The sequence below is a fragment of the Tachysurus vachellii genome, chromosome 13 (assembly GCF_030014155.1).
Source record: "Tachysurus vachellii isolate PV-2020 chromosome 13, HZAU_Pvac_v1, whole genome shotgun sequence".
Taxonomy (NCBI): Eukaryota; Metazoa; Chordata; class Actinopteri; order Siluriformes; family Bagridae; genus Tachysurus; species Tachysurus vachellii.
Genome location: NC_083472.1, coordinates 10675809 through 10692655, shown reverse-complemented (window position 1 = coordinate 10692655; position 16847 = coordinate 10675809). Strand labels below are relative to the sequence as shown.

At 37.2% G+C, this 16847-nt stretch overlaps 1 protein-coding gene across 1 annotated transcript in view; it reads right to left on the bottom strand.

Annotated features, from left to right (window-relative positions):
* Positions 1 to 16847, bottom strand: part of LOC132855753 (gamma-aminobutyric acid receptor subunit alpha-2) — a 47556-nt gene that overhangs the window by 20412 nt on the left and 10297 nt on the right. The window contains exons 4-7 of the mRNA XM_060884942.1: positions 13048 to 13115; positions 7047 to 7267; positions 5494 to 5576; positions 5214 to 5357 (exon numbers count right to left, since the gene is read on the bottom strand). Of these exons, the coding sequence (XP_060740925.1) occupies positions 5214 to 5357; positions 5494 to 5576; positions 7047 to 7267; positions 13048 to 13115 (516 nt within the window). The remainder of the gene's footprint in view (positions 1 to 5213; positions 5358 to 5493; positions 5577 to 7046; positions 7268 to 13047; positions 13116 to 16847) is intronic.

The window sequence follows — 16847 nt, the reverse complement described above, 5'->3', positions numbered from 1 at the left end:
GCCAAGATTCTGCCTCTAACTCAATTTATCTGAGTTGCTGAGGTCAGGCACTTGCCTTTTAATTGTGCAAGCTATCTATCAAATACTTTGGAATCTGCATTTCAGAACACTTAAATGATCTACACACAATAAATAATATCCCCCTGCTAGACTGCTAGAATAAACAAAAAATGGGGATATTGCATAAATCACCTTTATTCTCAACTGGCCGAATGCCCACAGTAAAAATGTATATCCTGCTCCAAATCAATCACTTTTTCTTTATAGCTGCATCCCAAATGTCATATTACACACTAGGCACTTACACTATGCGCTCTACTGTCTAGTGTTTGAAATGCAGTTTCATCTCAAATGGTACACTTAATTTTTACTACACAGAAGTAGATGTTTCCCATTCTATGGAAAATTATACCAAATGCACTTTATGCATGGCCATGAATTTTTAAAATGTTGAAAAATAAATCACACAATATGGGCTAATTGAAAAGAAAAAAAAATTGTCTTGTCCAATGGAGTTTCATTTTCAGTTTTTTCCCTTGTCCAGTGTCAGTGCTTGGTAGCCTTTTCCACTACGTCAGCAAAGCCGCAAGCAGTAAATGTAAGTGTCCAACCTGAAATGTTCATTTTAAACACACTACTCAAACCAACTGGTGTAGAACAGTGCATAATTCTGTGATTTGGGACACATCTTATATCTCCTGTTACACCATCCTCTTCACATCCCAGTCACAAACTCTAGACTAAAGAGTATGACTACACAAAATGTAGACTAAAGTCCACATTCATATATATATACATGTAAAATATTAGGCAGAATGTGTATATATATCTATATCTATATATATACATATATATATATATAGATATAGATATATATACACATTCTGCCTAATATTTTACATTTATACATGAATGTAGACTTATGTAATGCCATAACCTTATAACCTTCTACTTGTTGTTCCTTTACAACAGTGTCTGCACATTTTTTCAATGCCATAGCCTCAGAACCATTTACTTGTACTTTTTAACAATGTCCACACATCTCTGCAGTGCTATAGGCTTTATATTTATTCGCTGTATACTTGTTTACATATATACCTACATATATTACATGCTGTACATACAGTATGCTACATATTTATCTGCACTTGTCTATTTGCACAATTGCTACGCTTTGGACTTTTGGTAGATCCCAAACTGCATTTCGTTGCTGTGTACCTGTACTATGCAATGACAATAAAGTTCTATCTATCTATCTATCTATCTATCTATCTATCTATCTATCTATCTATCTATCTATCTATCATAATAATAATAATAATAATAATAATAATAATAATAATAATAATAATAATACACCAATAACTTTATATTCAGGTCTGGACAAACAAAACAAGCCAAATATGGATAGAAAGTGAGGACAGTTTAATTAAAGAGCTGGTCATCAGAGACATTCTTTTCATAGACCAAACAATCATAACAAAAAGTATAATTGTCTTAATATGACACTATTCGTACACCTCTAACCACCTGGTGGACAACAAACTCCCTAATCACAGTTTCTAAATTGGATAATACCCCACTGTGGAGTAATCTCATGCTCATATTTAACAGTGAGCTGTTTAGGTTTTCAGTATTGCGTATACAACCTACACTGTACCTGATCACTGACAATTTCAGCACATCCACATGCAACAAGCTGTAAAGGATACATTAACACCAGAAAACTTTATGAATACCTCTATACCTAGAACTGCATTCCCTCAATTGTTAGTGCAAAAATGAAAAATTCATATTGTCCACAAACAGCACAACACACACATCACTACTTCCAATTGACAATCGGCCAGCTGACATAAATGCCCAATAATCTGACAGCATTTGCCACAGAATTACTTCTCTATGTGTTCTACCTCAAAATTAATACAGTATAAAATTCTTCTCACAACTCACGCTATCTATAAACCTCATTACAAGCGATTTAGTGACACTAATACATGTTAACACTGTCAGCATCCAAACACGATTACTTTCTTGCTCTCTGGCTCCGTTCTTACAAACAGTGATTCAATATCCTCGAGCTCAGAATCCCTTTATGACCTGCATTGTCTTCACTTTAGCAATATATTAAACTTTTAATATTAATAGTACTAACTATTTAGGGAAAAAACGTACCAGAGAACTACACAGACTACAAGTTCAAGTTCAATTTTTACTGACTGCACGCACCTTTTCACAGACCACATTATATAAGGACTCTCATTTCACACTCGCCTTGTGAAGTAAATGATCAGAGCTTTCTACCTGTCAATACCAAGCCTTTTCACTATTTGATTGACTATTTTCACTGATTCTGATTTGTGAAAAAAAAAACAATCCATAGCTTAAATGTTTTACAAGATGAAAATATCAGAAACTTTTACAAAAATCCAGTCTAAAATCTGTATGACATGTTTAATTTAACCACAATATGTCACACAAGAGCAATAGCATGCCAATCCAGTCCAACATTAAATATGTACAGTGCCTTACATTATTCAACTCGTATTAAATGTTCTACATTTACAGACAAAAAGGTTTTGTGACAAAAATGTATCAACCTTATACACCATCCACATCGTGAAGCACGTGGTGGTTGGATTTATATATTGCTCTAAGTGGCTATGTAGCATTAGGAAAAACGCAGATAAAATAAAACAGTTCTTTGCAATCTCCAAGGATTGTTATTTTGTGAATAGACCAGAGGAAATGCAGGTTTATTTCACAAACATTTCCTCAAGGATTTTTAAGTCATTTTTAAATTTCATCCCCAGACACTGACTAGACAAACAAAGTGTGCCAGAAGTGTAGCAAATACACCGGGGTACTGAACGGTAATTATAAATACGTGGGTGCATCAAGAAGAGGTTTTATAAAAAAAAAAAAAAAAAAAAAAAAAAAAATGCACAGGAAGATTCAAAAACATGATTGCATTTTAAAGGTCATCTTCTGAAGAGAGAGAAAGAAAGCCAGTCAAATAATTACTCAGTATCTGGTTGTGGGACACTAAGGTTTCAGCCGTGAGAACATTCCAGTGGTGTTCTAAAACACAGAGAAATTTCTTATTGCTGAGAAAGGGATTTTGTAGAAAGAAAAGCAAAGCAGAACAGATATTCTCATTAGCCAAAGACCATAAAGCACAAAGTGGCACTCAGAGATAACAGATCCCAGGGAATGTTGAATTGAGATTTTTTTTAATTTAAATTGGTGCTAACATGTCAAAAAAAAAAAAAACAACTGTTAAGAACACAGCGAAGCCTGTTTCTGTGAATCATGTGACTTTCATCATGATCACGACTCCATGAGCCCAAAAACACTGAAACCAAATGCTAGTTGAAATCTGATGCAACCCAAAGCACTACTTCGACCATCTACCTCAATATAATTGATGTATGAGATCACTTAACCTGGGAAAAGCAGTTGGGTCTTTCATGCCGTTTTACATTTCCAGGAAGACACTAGTATATTTAAAAAAAAATCTTATTGTTGAATTATTGCTTTTTAAGATGATATTATGATGGTACACCGTGTAATTTCAAGCACATATAAACATACATGGATAAACTGCTATTAAACATCATTGTGCTTAGTACTATAAATTTTCCCCAAAAAAGACTGCATTCTAACCCTGTCATGATAGATGATTAATATGGCACTATGCAATCAGGAGATTAACCATCCTACCCATGGAGAAAGCCTTAGGCCAGCACTGTTTGCATTTTTAATTTAAATATATTTTTATTTTTTGCTTAGTCTTACATGCATGTGCTGTAATACTGTGTGTATACCCCTGCTGTTCACAGCAAGACTTTTTTTCTTGGTTGGCTAAATAAATAGTCTTTAACAAAGGTGTCCCTTGAGGACTCTTGAGCAGTATTGCTGGGAATTCTGTCCATGAAGACAAGAAGTGTCTTTGCTCATATACTACACAACAGCTTGTCTAACAGAATTCGCACAGTGTGGAGCTGGACAATCAGATGAATGATAATAAAGGGGACAGAATATAGGAGCAAAATGACCTTTATATGACCTTATCTAGCTGGAGGCGCTCATGAGATGTGGTTTCGAGGAAGACGTCAGTAATTGAGTGCGTGTTTGATAGAGCCAGAAGGCTCCATGGTGACTAGAGAGTAAGGTTCAATCAGCGACAGGATCGATCCTCCACTGCTAGACACGTAAAACACGAGCATACACAGTGTTTCTGTTTCAAAATCACTTAAAGCCATGGTATGGTGTTGCGCTGTGTACTGTATTTAAATGATAGGGTAATTGATTTATGACCTGTTCACATTTACCCTGCCACACAGACAAATAAACCACGTAAGCCTAGGAAAGCAGTTGTCTTGTGAAGATGGAGCTCTTGTTGTTCATATACTATAGTGGCATTTCAGATGCTCCTGCAGAAGGAAGTGTATTGTTTATAGTTTCGTTGCATGTAATCCAGTAATACAGAATAAAATCTGGTTGTATGCTTCCAGTCTGTTTCGCACAAATCACAGCATCTGTGTTAGGCACAGAGCTATAGACAGGTGTAGGTGTTTCCATCCCTGATGTCTATACAGACATTGCCTCATTCAAAGTGAAATAGAGAAGAGAGAAAGAGAAGAGAAAGGCAATGACATGTACAGCCAGAGAGACACAGAGAGGGATCACAACCAGAGACACAATGTTGTTTTTCTCCTTTGGAATGCCAGCCATGCTTGTCTCTAAATCCAGTGAGGTGCTGTACTGGGGGTTTTCTGTGCTCAGCAGAAGTGGAATGTCTTGTCAAGGGTTTTGCCTCTGCTACGCCCTTTGCCGTGTTTGTTCGCTTTACTGAACCGCTAAATGGCAACGAGCGAAAAGCGGCACCCCAGGCCACAGCATGAATACATCGAGAGCAAGGAGAAAGGGGTGTGGAGGTGAAATGGGTGGTGAAAAATAAATGTAAGTGTTTCTAGCTGTGTTGCTCAGTTGTGTCCAGAGTAGTATAAATACTGCAACAGAGAAAATAAAATGTGGTACTGTATTTGCTAGAACATAGCAACCATGTGGTATATCTATAATTATAATTCTTCGCTAATGTAAGGGGAAAAATGCAAAGAAAAGGGGAGTGTAAGGAAAAACAAAAACAAAAAAATAACACACACAGGATGAAAAAGGCTTCTTATGGAAGTTCATGCAGAGCCACTCACCAGTGCTGGATTTAATTGTCTCATTGCCTACAGTCTGTCCCAGTAAGTCATACTGGTTTAATCGGGAGCTCTCCCCCTCTACCACCACTGAGTTTGAGGCATTCTTTGTCCAGGTGTATGTCACCTCGGTTGTTGTGTATGCATCTGTGGAACATCAGTCACACAAATTCATTACCTCAGTAATCTGACCCTAAAATAATATATAATTTTAGAATATAATCTCAGAAATAAAGCTTTCCAAACAAATATGGTGATCAAAATTGAATAGTGTCACACTCACAGCTGCCAAATTTGAGAGGACAGGAATGGAAATCCATGGGAAAATCCTCCAGATGCATTGGACACTCAGCATGTACTGTCAACCTGTGACACACATCCACACGTGCTAAGTACTATGATAAAACGTGAACATAAAAATGTTAAGGAATAAGTCAGCAAAACAAGGGCATTTATAATAAAACTAAACAAAAAAAAAATCAAAGCAAAGCAAAAATAAAGGCATGGAAGCAAGAGATACACTACAGAACACCTATTCTGGAGCATGAGCTGAACAAAGCACGATTCATTGTCCTGTTTTTCCCATTATAAAACTCTCACTCAAAAGGATATTAACTGCTAGTATCTTGATGTGAATAACATTCTCTTTGAAAAGGTCAGCCACATTATATTAACAAAGACAGACTGCCCTCAGAAAGTGAAATAGCATATACACATTTTAGCTCTTCCAATGTATAAATTCAAAGAAAGGGCAAGACCTTCTATACTGTAGGTAGCGCTTTGGTTTTACTAGTAACCCTTTGATACAGAAACACGATACAGAAATTAGACACTCAAGAATGAGAAATTAAAATATATGGTGTTATATATGGGAGGATGAAATTTAAATATTAACCACAAACACAGGGGTTGAATTTATGAATCAGAAGGATTTTCTTCCTCAAGCAGTACGCTTTGATTGTAGTTATTTCTGTAATAAAAATGATACGTTTATTTTAAAGCGCTCATGCTAATACGTTTGTTTCTATAGCAGATATTCTGCATAACCTATGGCTTTTATAAACTCATTTCCTTTGTAAAAGAAAAGGGTTGTTGAGAGATAAAAGCTTTCTGTACGTAGACATTTATGTTAATAACATTTACAGATTGAGTTAAGGGTGTCAGCACTTTGTAACGATCAGTAAGTTATCGGACACTGGCAGCGGTTTCGGGTTTCTCTGTAAACTGACAAGATGCATTTTTGATTTAATTACCTTCAACAGAAAGATTAAAATCGTAGATGGTGAGCAAACAACTGATTGCAGCTGCTTATCCAAAGCGATGTACTAAAGTGCTCTGAAGTCTCTATAAAAAAATACATTAACACTAGTTCACTAGGTTACAGATTTAGGATACCATCAACCTAAACTCAAGTCAGGGTTTTTTTCCCAAGTTAAATTGAATTTTATAAAATTTTCATAAACCAGCAGAAGCACATGGTTGGTTATTCCTTAAATACTTTATAAGAAATCTGGAATCGTACTTTATGTATAGCAAGTGAGGCATACAGTAAGTCAAACATAAGGCATTACTGGGGCATCATTTAGTGTAATTGTAATAATAATTCATGAGTAACCGGCACTTCATTCTTCCAGCATGATTTGTGTATGTAATTTTAAAGCCCTGCAAGTCGAACACTGAGTTCACACCTGAGCTAAGAATCAAACCTACGATGCTGGTGTTTTGCAAGACACATTACTGCTGCACTATTCTACCAGACATGTTTCATACTATAGTCAGCGGCATGCTACACAATTCAGTCTATATTATATATATATTATATGTATATATATTCACCTCATGGTGTAGAGCAGAGTGCCATCATCCTGGATACGCAGGAGCTTATTAGGCATGGTCATGTTGTGTGCCACTGATTTCTTCCCATTATGAAAGAAAGTGTCTGGAGTCCAGATTTTGCTGGCCATCAGGTTGTTGAGACGCAGGATGTTCATTGGTCCCTCAAACTTTAACCGTTCATCTTTCCAGCTCTGCCTGAAGAACACGTCTATTGTGTATTCCTGGTTGAAAAGACAATTAAACAAAGAAACATCATGTTCCTTTTAGCGCCCAAAGTCTTTTATACTGAATTTTTTCATCTTTTTCATTTTAAGTTTGAAAATAATTGAATCTATGTAACACTGACAGAAGCTTTCATCTTTGTTCTTAAACTCACTGCCAATTTTTTTTTAATAATTAATGACTAGACCAGTTTAATGATGCAATCTGGACTGTTGAAAGCAAATCTTGCTCCAAATCATTTCAAGCTATTGTATTTTATTCTTACTGTGTACACATAATCCAATACAACACTTGATTGTGTCTATGTGAGTTAGCATAAATAAATATTGCATAGTCTAACAATTAATACTGGCTAGTCATCTACTGTAGTATCATTTCTTGTATTGGGATAATAAGATCATGTGATAACACAGTAGGTGAAATGCTGAGAGTTTGATTAGATTTAAATCAGTTTTTATTTCACACAGTTCAATTAGGATTTTGAAGGAAATACAGTACATTGAAAACATGTAATACAGTACATTGAAAAACATGGAAAGGAAATACACCGTAGGGAGAAAGAATGAGCTAGTAGGTGATCAAGGTGTTGATGTTATGCAGCAAAAACAGGAAAATAATGTTTGCTAAAGATAAAATAGAGTTTTGATATTATTACTATTTGTCAAAACATATTATTAAAAAAGGGGGGCACGGTGGCTTAGTGGTTAGCACGTTCGCCTCACACCTCCAGGGTTGGGGGGTTCGATTCCCACCTCCGCCTTGTGTGTGTGGAGTTTGCATGTTCTCCCCGTGCCTCAGGGGTTTCCTCTGGCTACTCCGGTTTCCTCCCCCGGTCCAAAGACATGCATGGTAGATTGATTGGCATCTCTGGAAAATTGTCTGTGGTGCGTGATTGCGTGAGTGAATGAGAGTGTGTGTGCCCTGCGATGGGTTGGCACTCCGTCCAGGGTGTATCCTGCCTAGATGCCCAATGATGCCTGAGATAGGCACAGACTCCCCGTGACCCGAGGTAGTTTGAATAAGCGGTAGAAAATGAGTGAGTGGGTGAGTGAGTATTATTAAAAAATCATCATCATCTTGATCATCTCTAAGCTAGAACGCTGTAAATTTGGCAATGCACAGTTATTATTGCAGAATTAAATATTTAAATAAAACAGTAGCAAACACCTGACAGTAAAAAAATCCAGCAAAATATAAAGATGTAAAAATATAAAATTTTACATTCAAATTTACATTACATTACATTAACAAAGTCAGGATTCCTGTTTTATTTTCTTTTATAATCATTTTGTTATTATGAAAGACAATTCAATTGGCTGAAGGTTAGTATTAAACTGAATTACTATAATAAAAGCATATGGGATAAAACTCTATGTCAATATCAAATATAAAGCAATAAAATAAATTCTCATTACTTTTTTAATATTTGCTGCTTGGAAAACACCTTTGACCCTAATAAAGTAAATACAACAGCTTTGGGATGCTGACAGCAAGAAAAAAAATGAGCATAAGCACAGAGGAGAGAGAGAGAGAGAGAGAGAGAGAGAGAGAGAGAGAGAGAGAGAGAGAGAGAGAAAATACGTTAATAGTAAAACAACCAGCTGTTAGTGTGAGGGCTGTGTGTGCAGGATATCAGGTGCAGGATAAGGCAGGTGCAGCATAAGCAGCTCCAGAAAAAAGCAGTGATGTGTCTATTTGACCCTGGCAGTCCAATCATCGACCTTTGTTGGCTGAAGAGCAGTTCAGCCACTAAACAATCTCTGCCCTTTCCCAAGCTTTACTTTCTTTTTTTCCACTTTACCTGTCGTATTCTCACCCTACTGCTCCTAATTCCTCTTTAGCGCACCTCATTTTCCCTCTTTATTTCCTGTCGTCATTCCCAGGCCCCCAGCCTCTATCCACAGGAATCCAAGGCAGGTGAAAAGCTGTTTTATCAAACCAAAGTAACCTACAGTGTTCCCTTTCATCCATCACTGACTGGGCCTGGCCTCTCCTCTGAGTCTGAGGGAAGCCTCGTCTGTATCACATTCACACCCTAACACTAATTTACTAGATACTGTACAATCCGGTCGAGATGCGACTCACTGTGGTCACCCAGGGACAGAGATGACAGCACCTAATGATTATAGTAAACTGGGCCATAAACGCGAAATGTAACACTATTCTCATGAGTTCTTGGGGTTCCCTGTGTTTACGTTTATATGGATCCTAATGTTCACACTTTATTAATTTTCTTTCTATTTCTTTCTGTGCACCTCTTATTAAATGTAAGATTCAATGCAAGATACATTTCCTTCATTGGAAATTTCATTATTACAATTAGAACATAAAGCTGTTATGATACACAGAATTCTACTTAAACTTTATACAACATGAAATGGCTTTTCATTTTAAAAATGATTAAAAAATTAAACATTATTAAAGTGAAAAATTCAAATTGAAATATACAAATGATGTGCTTTTTGTGTGATCCATCCCAACTCTTTGCAGCATATATCGATTTTCTGTTTATAGGCAGACTTCACTTCAGTACAGTATTAAGTCTGAAAATGAAAGTTCAAAAGATCCTAAGGCAGAAGCGAAGAGAAGCTGTGAGACAGGATTGAGTGAAAGAAAAAAAGGTTTTATTCACTGCCTCGAGTCCTTTAGATACAGCACCAAGATCTTACCTCAACAATCGATAGCACTTGACAACAAGGGATAAAACACCAAATACACGATAAGACCATTCATCATCATTATAATGGAAAGGCGCTTAAAAAAAAAGAAGAAAAAAATGCGGTCTTTAGATGTTTAAGGCCATGTACAGCCCAGTAGATCTAATCATTTTTTATAAACATCCATAATTCATTAGAGGCTACTTCATCAGACGGATCAATGATCAAAGCTTGTCTTACGTTCGATGCCTAATGCTGCAGGTAAGATATTTGGAAAGAACCTGGAGATTATGTAACATCAGGTTAAAAAATGAAATGAAACACAGAAGAATCGTTTTCATTAATTGCGAAGGGAACAGTATGGAATACGTAGGATCCATGAAAGGCTTTGCTGTTAGAAGAACGAAAGTAAATCCATTTCAAAAGGTGCAAAAAAAAATGACAACTGTCAAACCCCTTGAAATAAAGAGAGAGAAAGAGAGGGGAAGGTGAGGAAGGAATGAGAGAAAGGATGAGCTCCTGAGAATGTGTGCAGGCAAAGAAATAGAACAATTTGTCTTTGAAAATGAAAAATATATCAAAGAAAAGCCTGGACCTGCCTGTTGAGCCTGTGCGTCTCTTCTGTGGAAGGGGGACAGTCTGTAAATCAGTAAAGAGGAGGGCTGAAAAGATGCTATACATTAATGCTTCACATCATTATTCCCTGAAAGAAAGAGGAGAAAGAAGACACAGGTCCCTCTCCAGGGCTAGTCTAATCCAGCATGTAGCTGAGAGAATGGAACGAGTCGTAATGATAAGAGACACAGGGAGACCCGTGGAAGAAGACAAGGGATGGATTTTGGAGGATTTGGACAGAGAGCTAGAAAGAGGAACCGGAACATGGGCACGAGTGGTGGAGGCGAGATGAGACGTGTCCTGCTGGTTTGCGATTCTTTGTGCTTTTTAACTGTTTAATCTTACACGGTCAGGACAGAGCTGGTGCTCTGAAGCAAAAGTACCAAGCACAAAGTGCACACCATACAGGAGTGTCTCGCAATGCTGTCATTGCAGTATACAGTAATACTGTTCAACTGCTCCAAAATATTAGCATGTAGAAAGTAACTTAGAAATTCTAATGTCTCAAGCTTCAACACATGATATAAAAATGTTATTGAGAATGAACAGCGTTATTAATAGATTAATCTATTCATGCATTCATTTTTTTTAAAACATGCCGGTAAGGTTCACGAGGCATCTGGTTTATATTAATTCAGGTTGAATGGCTGAGGTGTGCATCAACACTGGAAGCCCGTGGGAGGCAAAATAAGTAGGACGTTTTGACTTTCATGCAGCTGTGAGCGAGCTGTCAGATATGAAGCTTGCAAGACAAAGAAAGCCTACATATGTTGGAAAGAGAACAAACTCAATTTGTTAGATAATATCACATGCAGGTGTGAAAAAACAAAAACAAAAACGAAAAAACCCCAAATGGCTGCAAATGCACATTTCTTTTTTGGACTAATTATAAACTCGAGTGATGTATGTAGCTGAGGTTGAGGAAATGTCAGAGCCAGAATTTATACACCCTGCTGACAGTGATAGCCTTTCTACCTCTGTTTTTTGTAGAATTTTGCAGCGTTTCCCAAGGGCAATATAAACAACAACAACGAGGAAATCATTTCGTGTTTAGGTCACACCCATTTCAGGTTTCATTCTTTTCCCTTTTTTTGGGGGGGTACACAAGCTGTTTTAATCTTTAGACTAAACTGTGATATTAAAACCATTTCTGATCTTTGACATACCCAAGTGCTTGCTCATGAGCATCTAAAATTTGAAGGTGTTTCCCTCAACCACTAAAATTCTGTGTATGGTTCCAACAGAGGTAAAAAAAAAGAACTGAAAGCCAACAGTGTCCTGACCAATTTTTATCAGACTTGTAGAAATAAAAGAATGAATTCTGATTGAAAATGTTTTATACTGTAAGTCGATTTCCATTCCGCCAGCAGAATGAAACGCCAGCGTTATGATAAAATGGGCTAAATCCGAATACATCTATTTGGAGGACTGTGTTACATGTAACATGTATTATACGCATATGTATATTTATATCTTTAAACATCTGAATACACCTCCTGTGCGATTTATGAATAGATTTGCCTCCTTTTCACCCCATGCTGTGTCTGGTTCCATGCTTAGAAGACTGCTCTGATTAAAACCTGCATTAAAAAGCTTTGGCTGTGTCACTATTTGAATTGATAATGGAGACAGCTGCGCTGGCGGATTCGTGAGTCATAGAGCTGCTTCCTCTGGCTTATCAGGGGAGGAGAATCTAATTCAGTGTGGCAGGGGTGCAGTCAGGTGGCATTGCTTTTCATTTCACCCCTTATATGGTGGCATCTGATACCGGCAGGGCCACTATTGGCCACTGTCAATTTACTACTGGCCCCCTCACACATGAGGTCTCCCTCTCTCTCTCTCTCTCTCTCTCTCCCTCTTTGACAAAACTGAGCAGAGTAAGGGAAACATGTTAAAAAATAATTGTGGTTTCTACCCAAAATATTTCAAATGAACTGTCACTTTGTTAAACTGATTTGATGAATGGATGTCATTCAGTTTGATCCCTTATTTTTATGCTATCATGGTTTCATGAGTAGCTTCTGTGTAGTGAACAGTCCCATCCAACAGATTTGTCCTCTGTTTCTATGCAGACTTCAAAAAAAAAAAAAAAAAAAAAAGGAACTCAACAACAAAAATTTGACTTCAGTTCGAGCATGTTTGTAACTTTGTCATAAAAAACAACTATAAAATGTAGAAAATTGCATTTTCGGTTCTGCAGTTCTGCACAGGACTGTGATTTTCTTTTGGTATATAAAAATGTGCAAGGGATTTGTAATAGATTTTGCAGCATTTTTTTTCCCGCACTACTTTTATTTTCTCCACCAGCATGTGTTTTTTCACATATACACTACAATGTCTACAATGATGCCATGAAAACATGAAATCTTTGTTATAGGTTATGAGACTATGAAGATTTCAATCATAACACCTGAAGTTACACTGATAAGACCTATTTCTGAAGGTTACTTTTGTAAGATAAATGTGTTTCTTTGTGGCATTTTCAAGATTAAGAGCAGTGATCTCACCATATCGGTGTCTGAAACAGGTCCAAAACTGGTAACGTAGATATCAGTCTTCACCGTGGTGACCCGATCTGAAAAAGAGAATGGGATAAGAGCCAAAAAATCATCTGATAAAGGAATTTTCATGGACTACTTAAATAAGTCAATTTTTTTTAACAAGTACATGGAGTTTCTATTTTATCCTCACTATACTCCCATGTGAAATGAAGATGAAAAGGTGTCTTGAAGTGCTTGTAAATCCACCTCAGTGCTGTTTTTTTTTTGGCTCTGCATTGTCTCTCTACCACTGAAGGACTCTTGCTTCTATTTTGGTGATTGCCATTAAATAGATATTTCTCTTTCTTTTTATGTCTGGCTGTCTGTGTCATTTTGCTCACCCTTGTGCCTGTTTAGGCCTGGCTGACTCAGAAAGTGCCTTTTCTTGTCTTATTGTTCTCTCTGTGGCGGCTGTTCAGAAGACTTGGATGTGGATCGTTAAGTGTTGCTCATTAACTCTAAACAACGTGCTGTAAAAAAGACCTCCGGGATCTCGATCGGGCTCAGAGTCATCGGTCAAAGAGTATATATTAAAAATTCAGTTCTGTATTCTGTGTCAAGAGTCGATAATAAAATTTATTTGATTGACTATTCATTGGGAAAGAGATGTACCAACTAAAGATGATGAAAATCTAATGATGTAGTTTATCAGACGATGCTACCAATAAAACAATGGCTTCTGTTCAACTAAAAGCTTTAAATGATCTTTCAGCTTTTCCCACAGCAAGAAGAGCGAGCATTTACTGCAGTTCTATATATACCTGAAACGTATACAGTATAAAATAAATTCAATAGTATTATTTTTCATACATGTCTTAAATTAAAAGCAGGTGCCCTGAAGGGCTTGGTGATAATTTACTGTTTAAAACTGAGGCGTGCATTCAGAGCCCCGGGATGATGTTCTGGTTTATTAATAGATCTGTAATGTAGGTTGGTTAATTCATCTCAGACAGAGGAAGGAATGCTGCTTTCAAAGACCTAGCTTTGCCTTGATGTTTTTTTACCCTGTGCCTCGGCTCTCATAATGCATTTAAGTGCTTCATGACACACAATCCCATCACAAGACACTACTTGTGAGACTGAGGTCAGATCATACATACTGTACAGTACAGAGAAGCTCTTGCCTTCATTGACTCTGTACGCTGTGTTCTTTTTGTTTTCACAAGGATGCATAATTAAAATAATTGCAGTGGGTCACAGAGGCTGACATTCGACAATTATGCCGGAATTAAATAAAAATAAATAAATAAAAATAAAACATAAAAAACACAGCAGGCAGTGTAGTAGGAACGCATCTACTGTATACCTGCTTATTCATGTGAATGTCCAGTCAGCCAGTCCTGTGGCAGAAGCTTAATCGTGCAAAATCATGTATATACAGATCAAGCGTTTTAGTCAATGAACACATCAACCATTGTTTAGTGTTTTTCCGTGATTCCAATTCCGGTGTTATTACATTTGTAATGCTGGTAAACAAAAACAATTTGAACCACAAATTTCTGTCTCCATCTAGATTATCTTCAGCCATATCCTCCACCTACTAGAGTTTACAGACCTGGTTTATTCTTCAGGGTGTTGTGTGGCTGAATGTAAAGTGGCTGGGTCATGCTTGAGAAAGGCCACAGTTCAGGGAGCATACGCTAGAATGAGGATCCTGCCAGATGGGATGCGTTGATATGGAGCCTTGCCTCCTGGGAAATCCTCCAGCCTGGAGACACTTATAGATGAGATATGTTCACATATTCAGGAGCTTACTCCAGATGACAGCAGTTTGACTCTGATAGGTTGACATTGGAGCTGCACAATTTATTTTTCTCTAACTCTTATTTTTCTCTCCCTGTCTCAAGAACAATGCAACTCTGTTACTCTATCACTACTTGCTTTTTCAATTGACATAAGCAAGACAAAACACAGCAGTATGCAACATTTTCAGTCCTTGCTGTCTTTGAAATTTTGCACATCTCTCATGCTGTGATGGAAAATGCACTACTGTATATGCATGTGTACATATGCTGGGGAACGTTTCAGTCTGCAATCGAGCATCCAGCAGGTTTGTCGTCTGTATAAAACACTTTTCAGCAACAAGAGGTCTGTCACGTGTCTCGCCTTTAATCCAAGCTCCCCGGAGTGGAGAACAAGGCTATAATTTTACCTTCAACACCGTCAATGATCTCTTGAGGGTGAAATAATAACCAGAAATCTGTCTATGCTGCACCTGGATGTAGTTTTTATTAGAGCATTAAATCCTCAATTCGATGACAATAAACCTGTTTCTTCAGACAGTGAGAAATTGAGCCCTTGCTGATCATTAACTGTGCTAAAGTTAATCAGCCTCAGTGGTACGGTAACAATAGAAATACGTTCAATGAAGTTGGAGCAATTTTGATAGGCTAGGTGATGGTCAGGAAAGAATACTAGATCGAGCTGCACAACAGGTCGTAAAAATGTAAGGCTTAATAGTTAAGGGTACAAAGCAGCAATAAAAAAACAAGCTGACTGTAGTATTTTTACATTTTGGTGTTCTGCTATCTTACCAGTGTTCACTGTTGCCAGCTAATTCATGCCAACTTTGGCTTCTAAGTACTTTTCCCGAGGGATTTCAGCCGTTTGAGTCAATGACATTGCATATTTAAAATTTAAATTATTGGAGGAGCTAATGCCTTGTGGAATTGTTGCTCCATTTCCATGCACAGCCTATCGTTTGTTGTGTGACAAACCTAAATTCATGCTGCACTCCAAGACATTCTGTTACATTGTAATGCCACGTTGATGCACATTGTATAAATTAGCTTGCTATTAGCTATTAGTGAGTTTTAAAACACTCTTCAGCATACTATCACTATATGATTTTTTTTTTCCAAGCATTGTGATAATTTAAGTTTAGCAATAATTGATTCCAGTAAGGCTCAGGGACCTTTCTTCATCACAGCCCCACATCAATCAATCGGTCAATAAAACTCTCTTTAGCAAAACATAGACAATGATCCTAAACATTATTTGGTATGTGGTTAGAGAAATGTCACATTTATATACAGATTCAAAGAAGCATTGTTATATTATATGTACCCTCATCTCGGTTTAAACACCAAATTCATCTACGGCATCCTTCTGTCCTTTCGCTTCTGTAAGGGTCTGAAGGAGGTGGATGGTGTACTAAGCTCCTATACGTTTCCTCCTGCATGGAATACATACCAGAATGTCTGACTAATGAATGATTTAATAAAACTCACTGACAGAGCTCACTTGATGTCTCTATATATGAACACAGTATATCAGTGTCCACAGGCTCAAAGAAAATAAGCACAGCTTTACATATGTTTGGCAAGGCAACATGTTTTTCTGTCCAGTTTTGGTGAGCCTATGCCCATTATAGCATGAGGTTCCTGTTCTTGACAGACTGGAGTGGAACCCATGTAACAGATATGCCTTAAAACTCAATGTGTTGTGAGTTTTGATATACTTTTCGGCTCACCGTGGTTGTAGAGTTTTTTTATTTTTTTATTTTATAGGGATGGTTGGTTCTTATACAGTAATGTAGGTTCAAAGCAGTCTGTGCATTTTCCTACGACCATTCTCAACAACAAGGCACATGTAGGACTGTTGTTCACAGATTCTTTTTTCCACACCATTCGGTGTAAATCTTTAAATCCCAGCAGTATCTAATATACACTAACCTGAACGTCTAGCATCAACAATCATGTCACATGATCACGCTATTTGATGTGAACATAAAATGAAACCCTTGACCTATATTTGTATAATTGTTT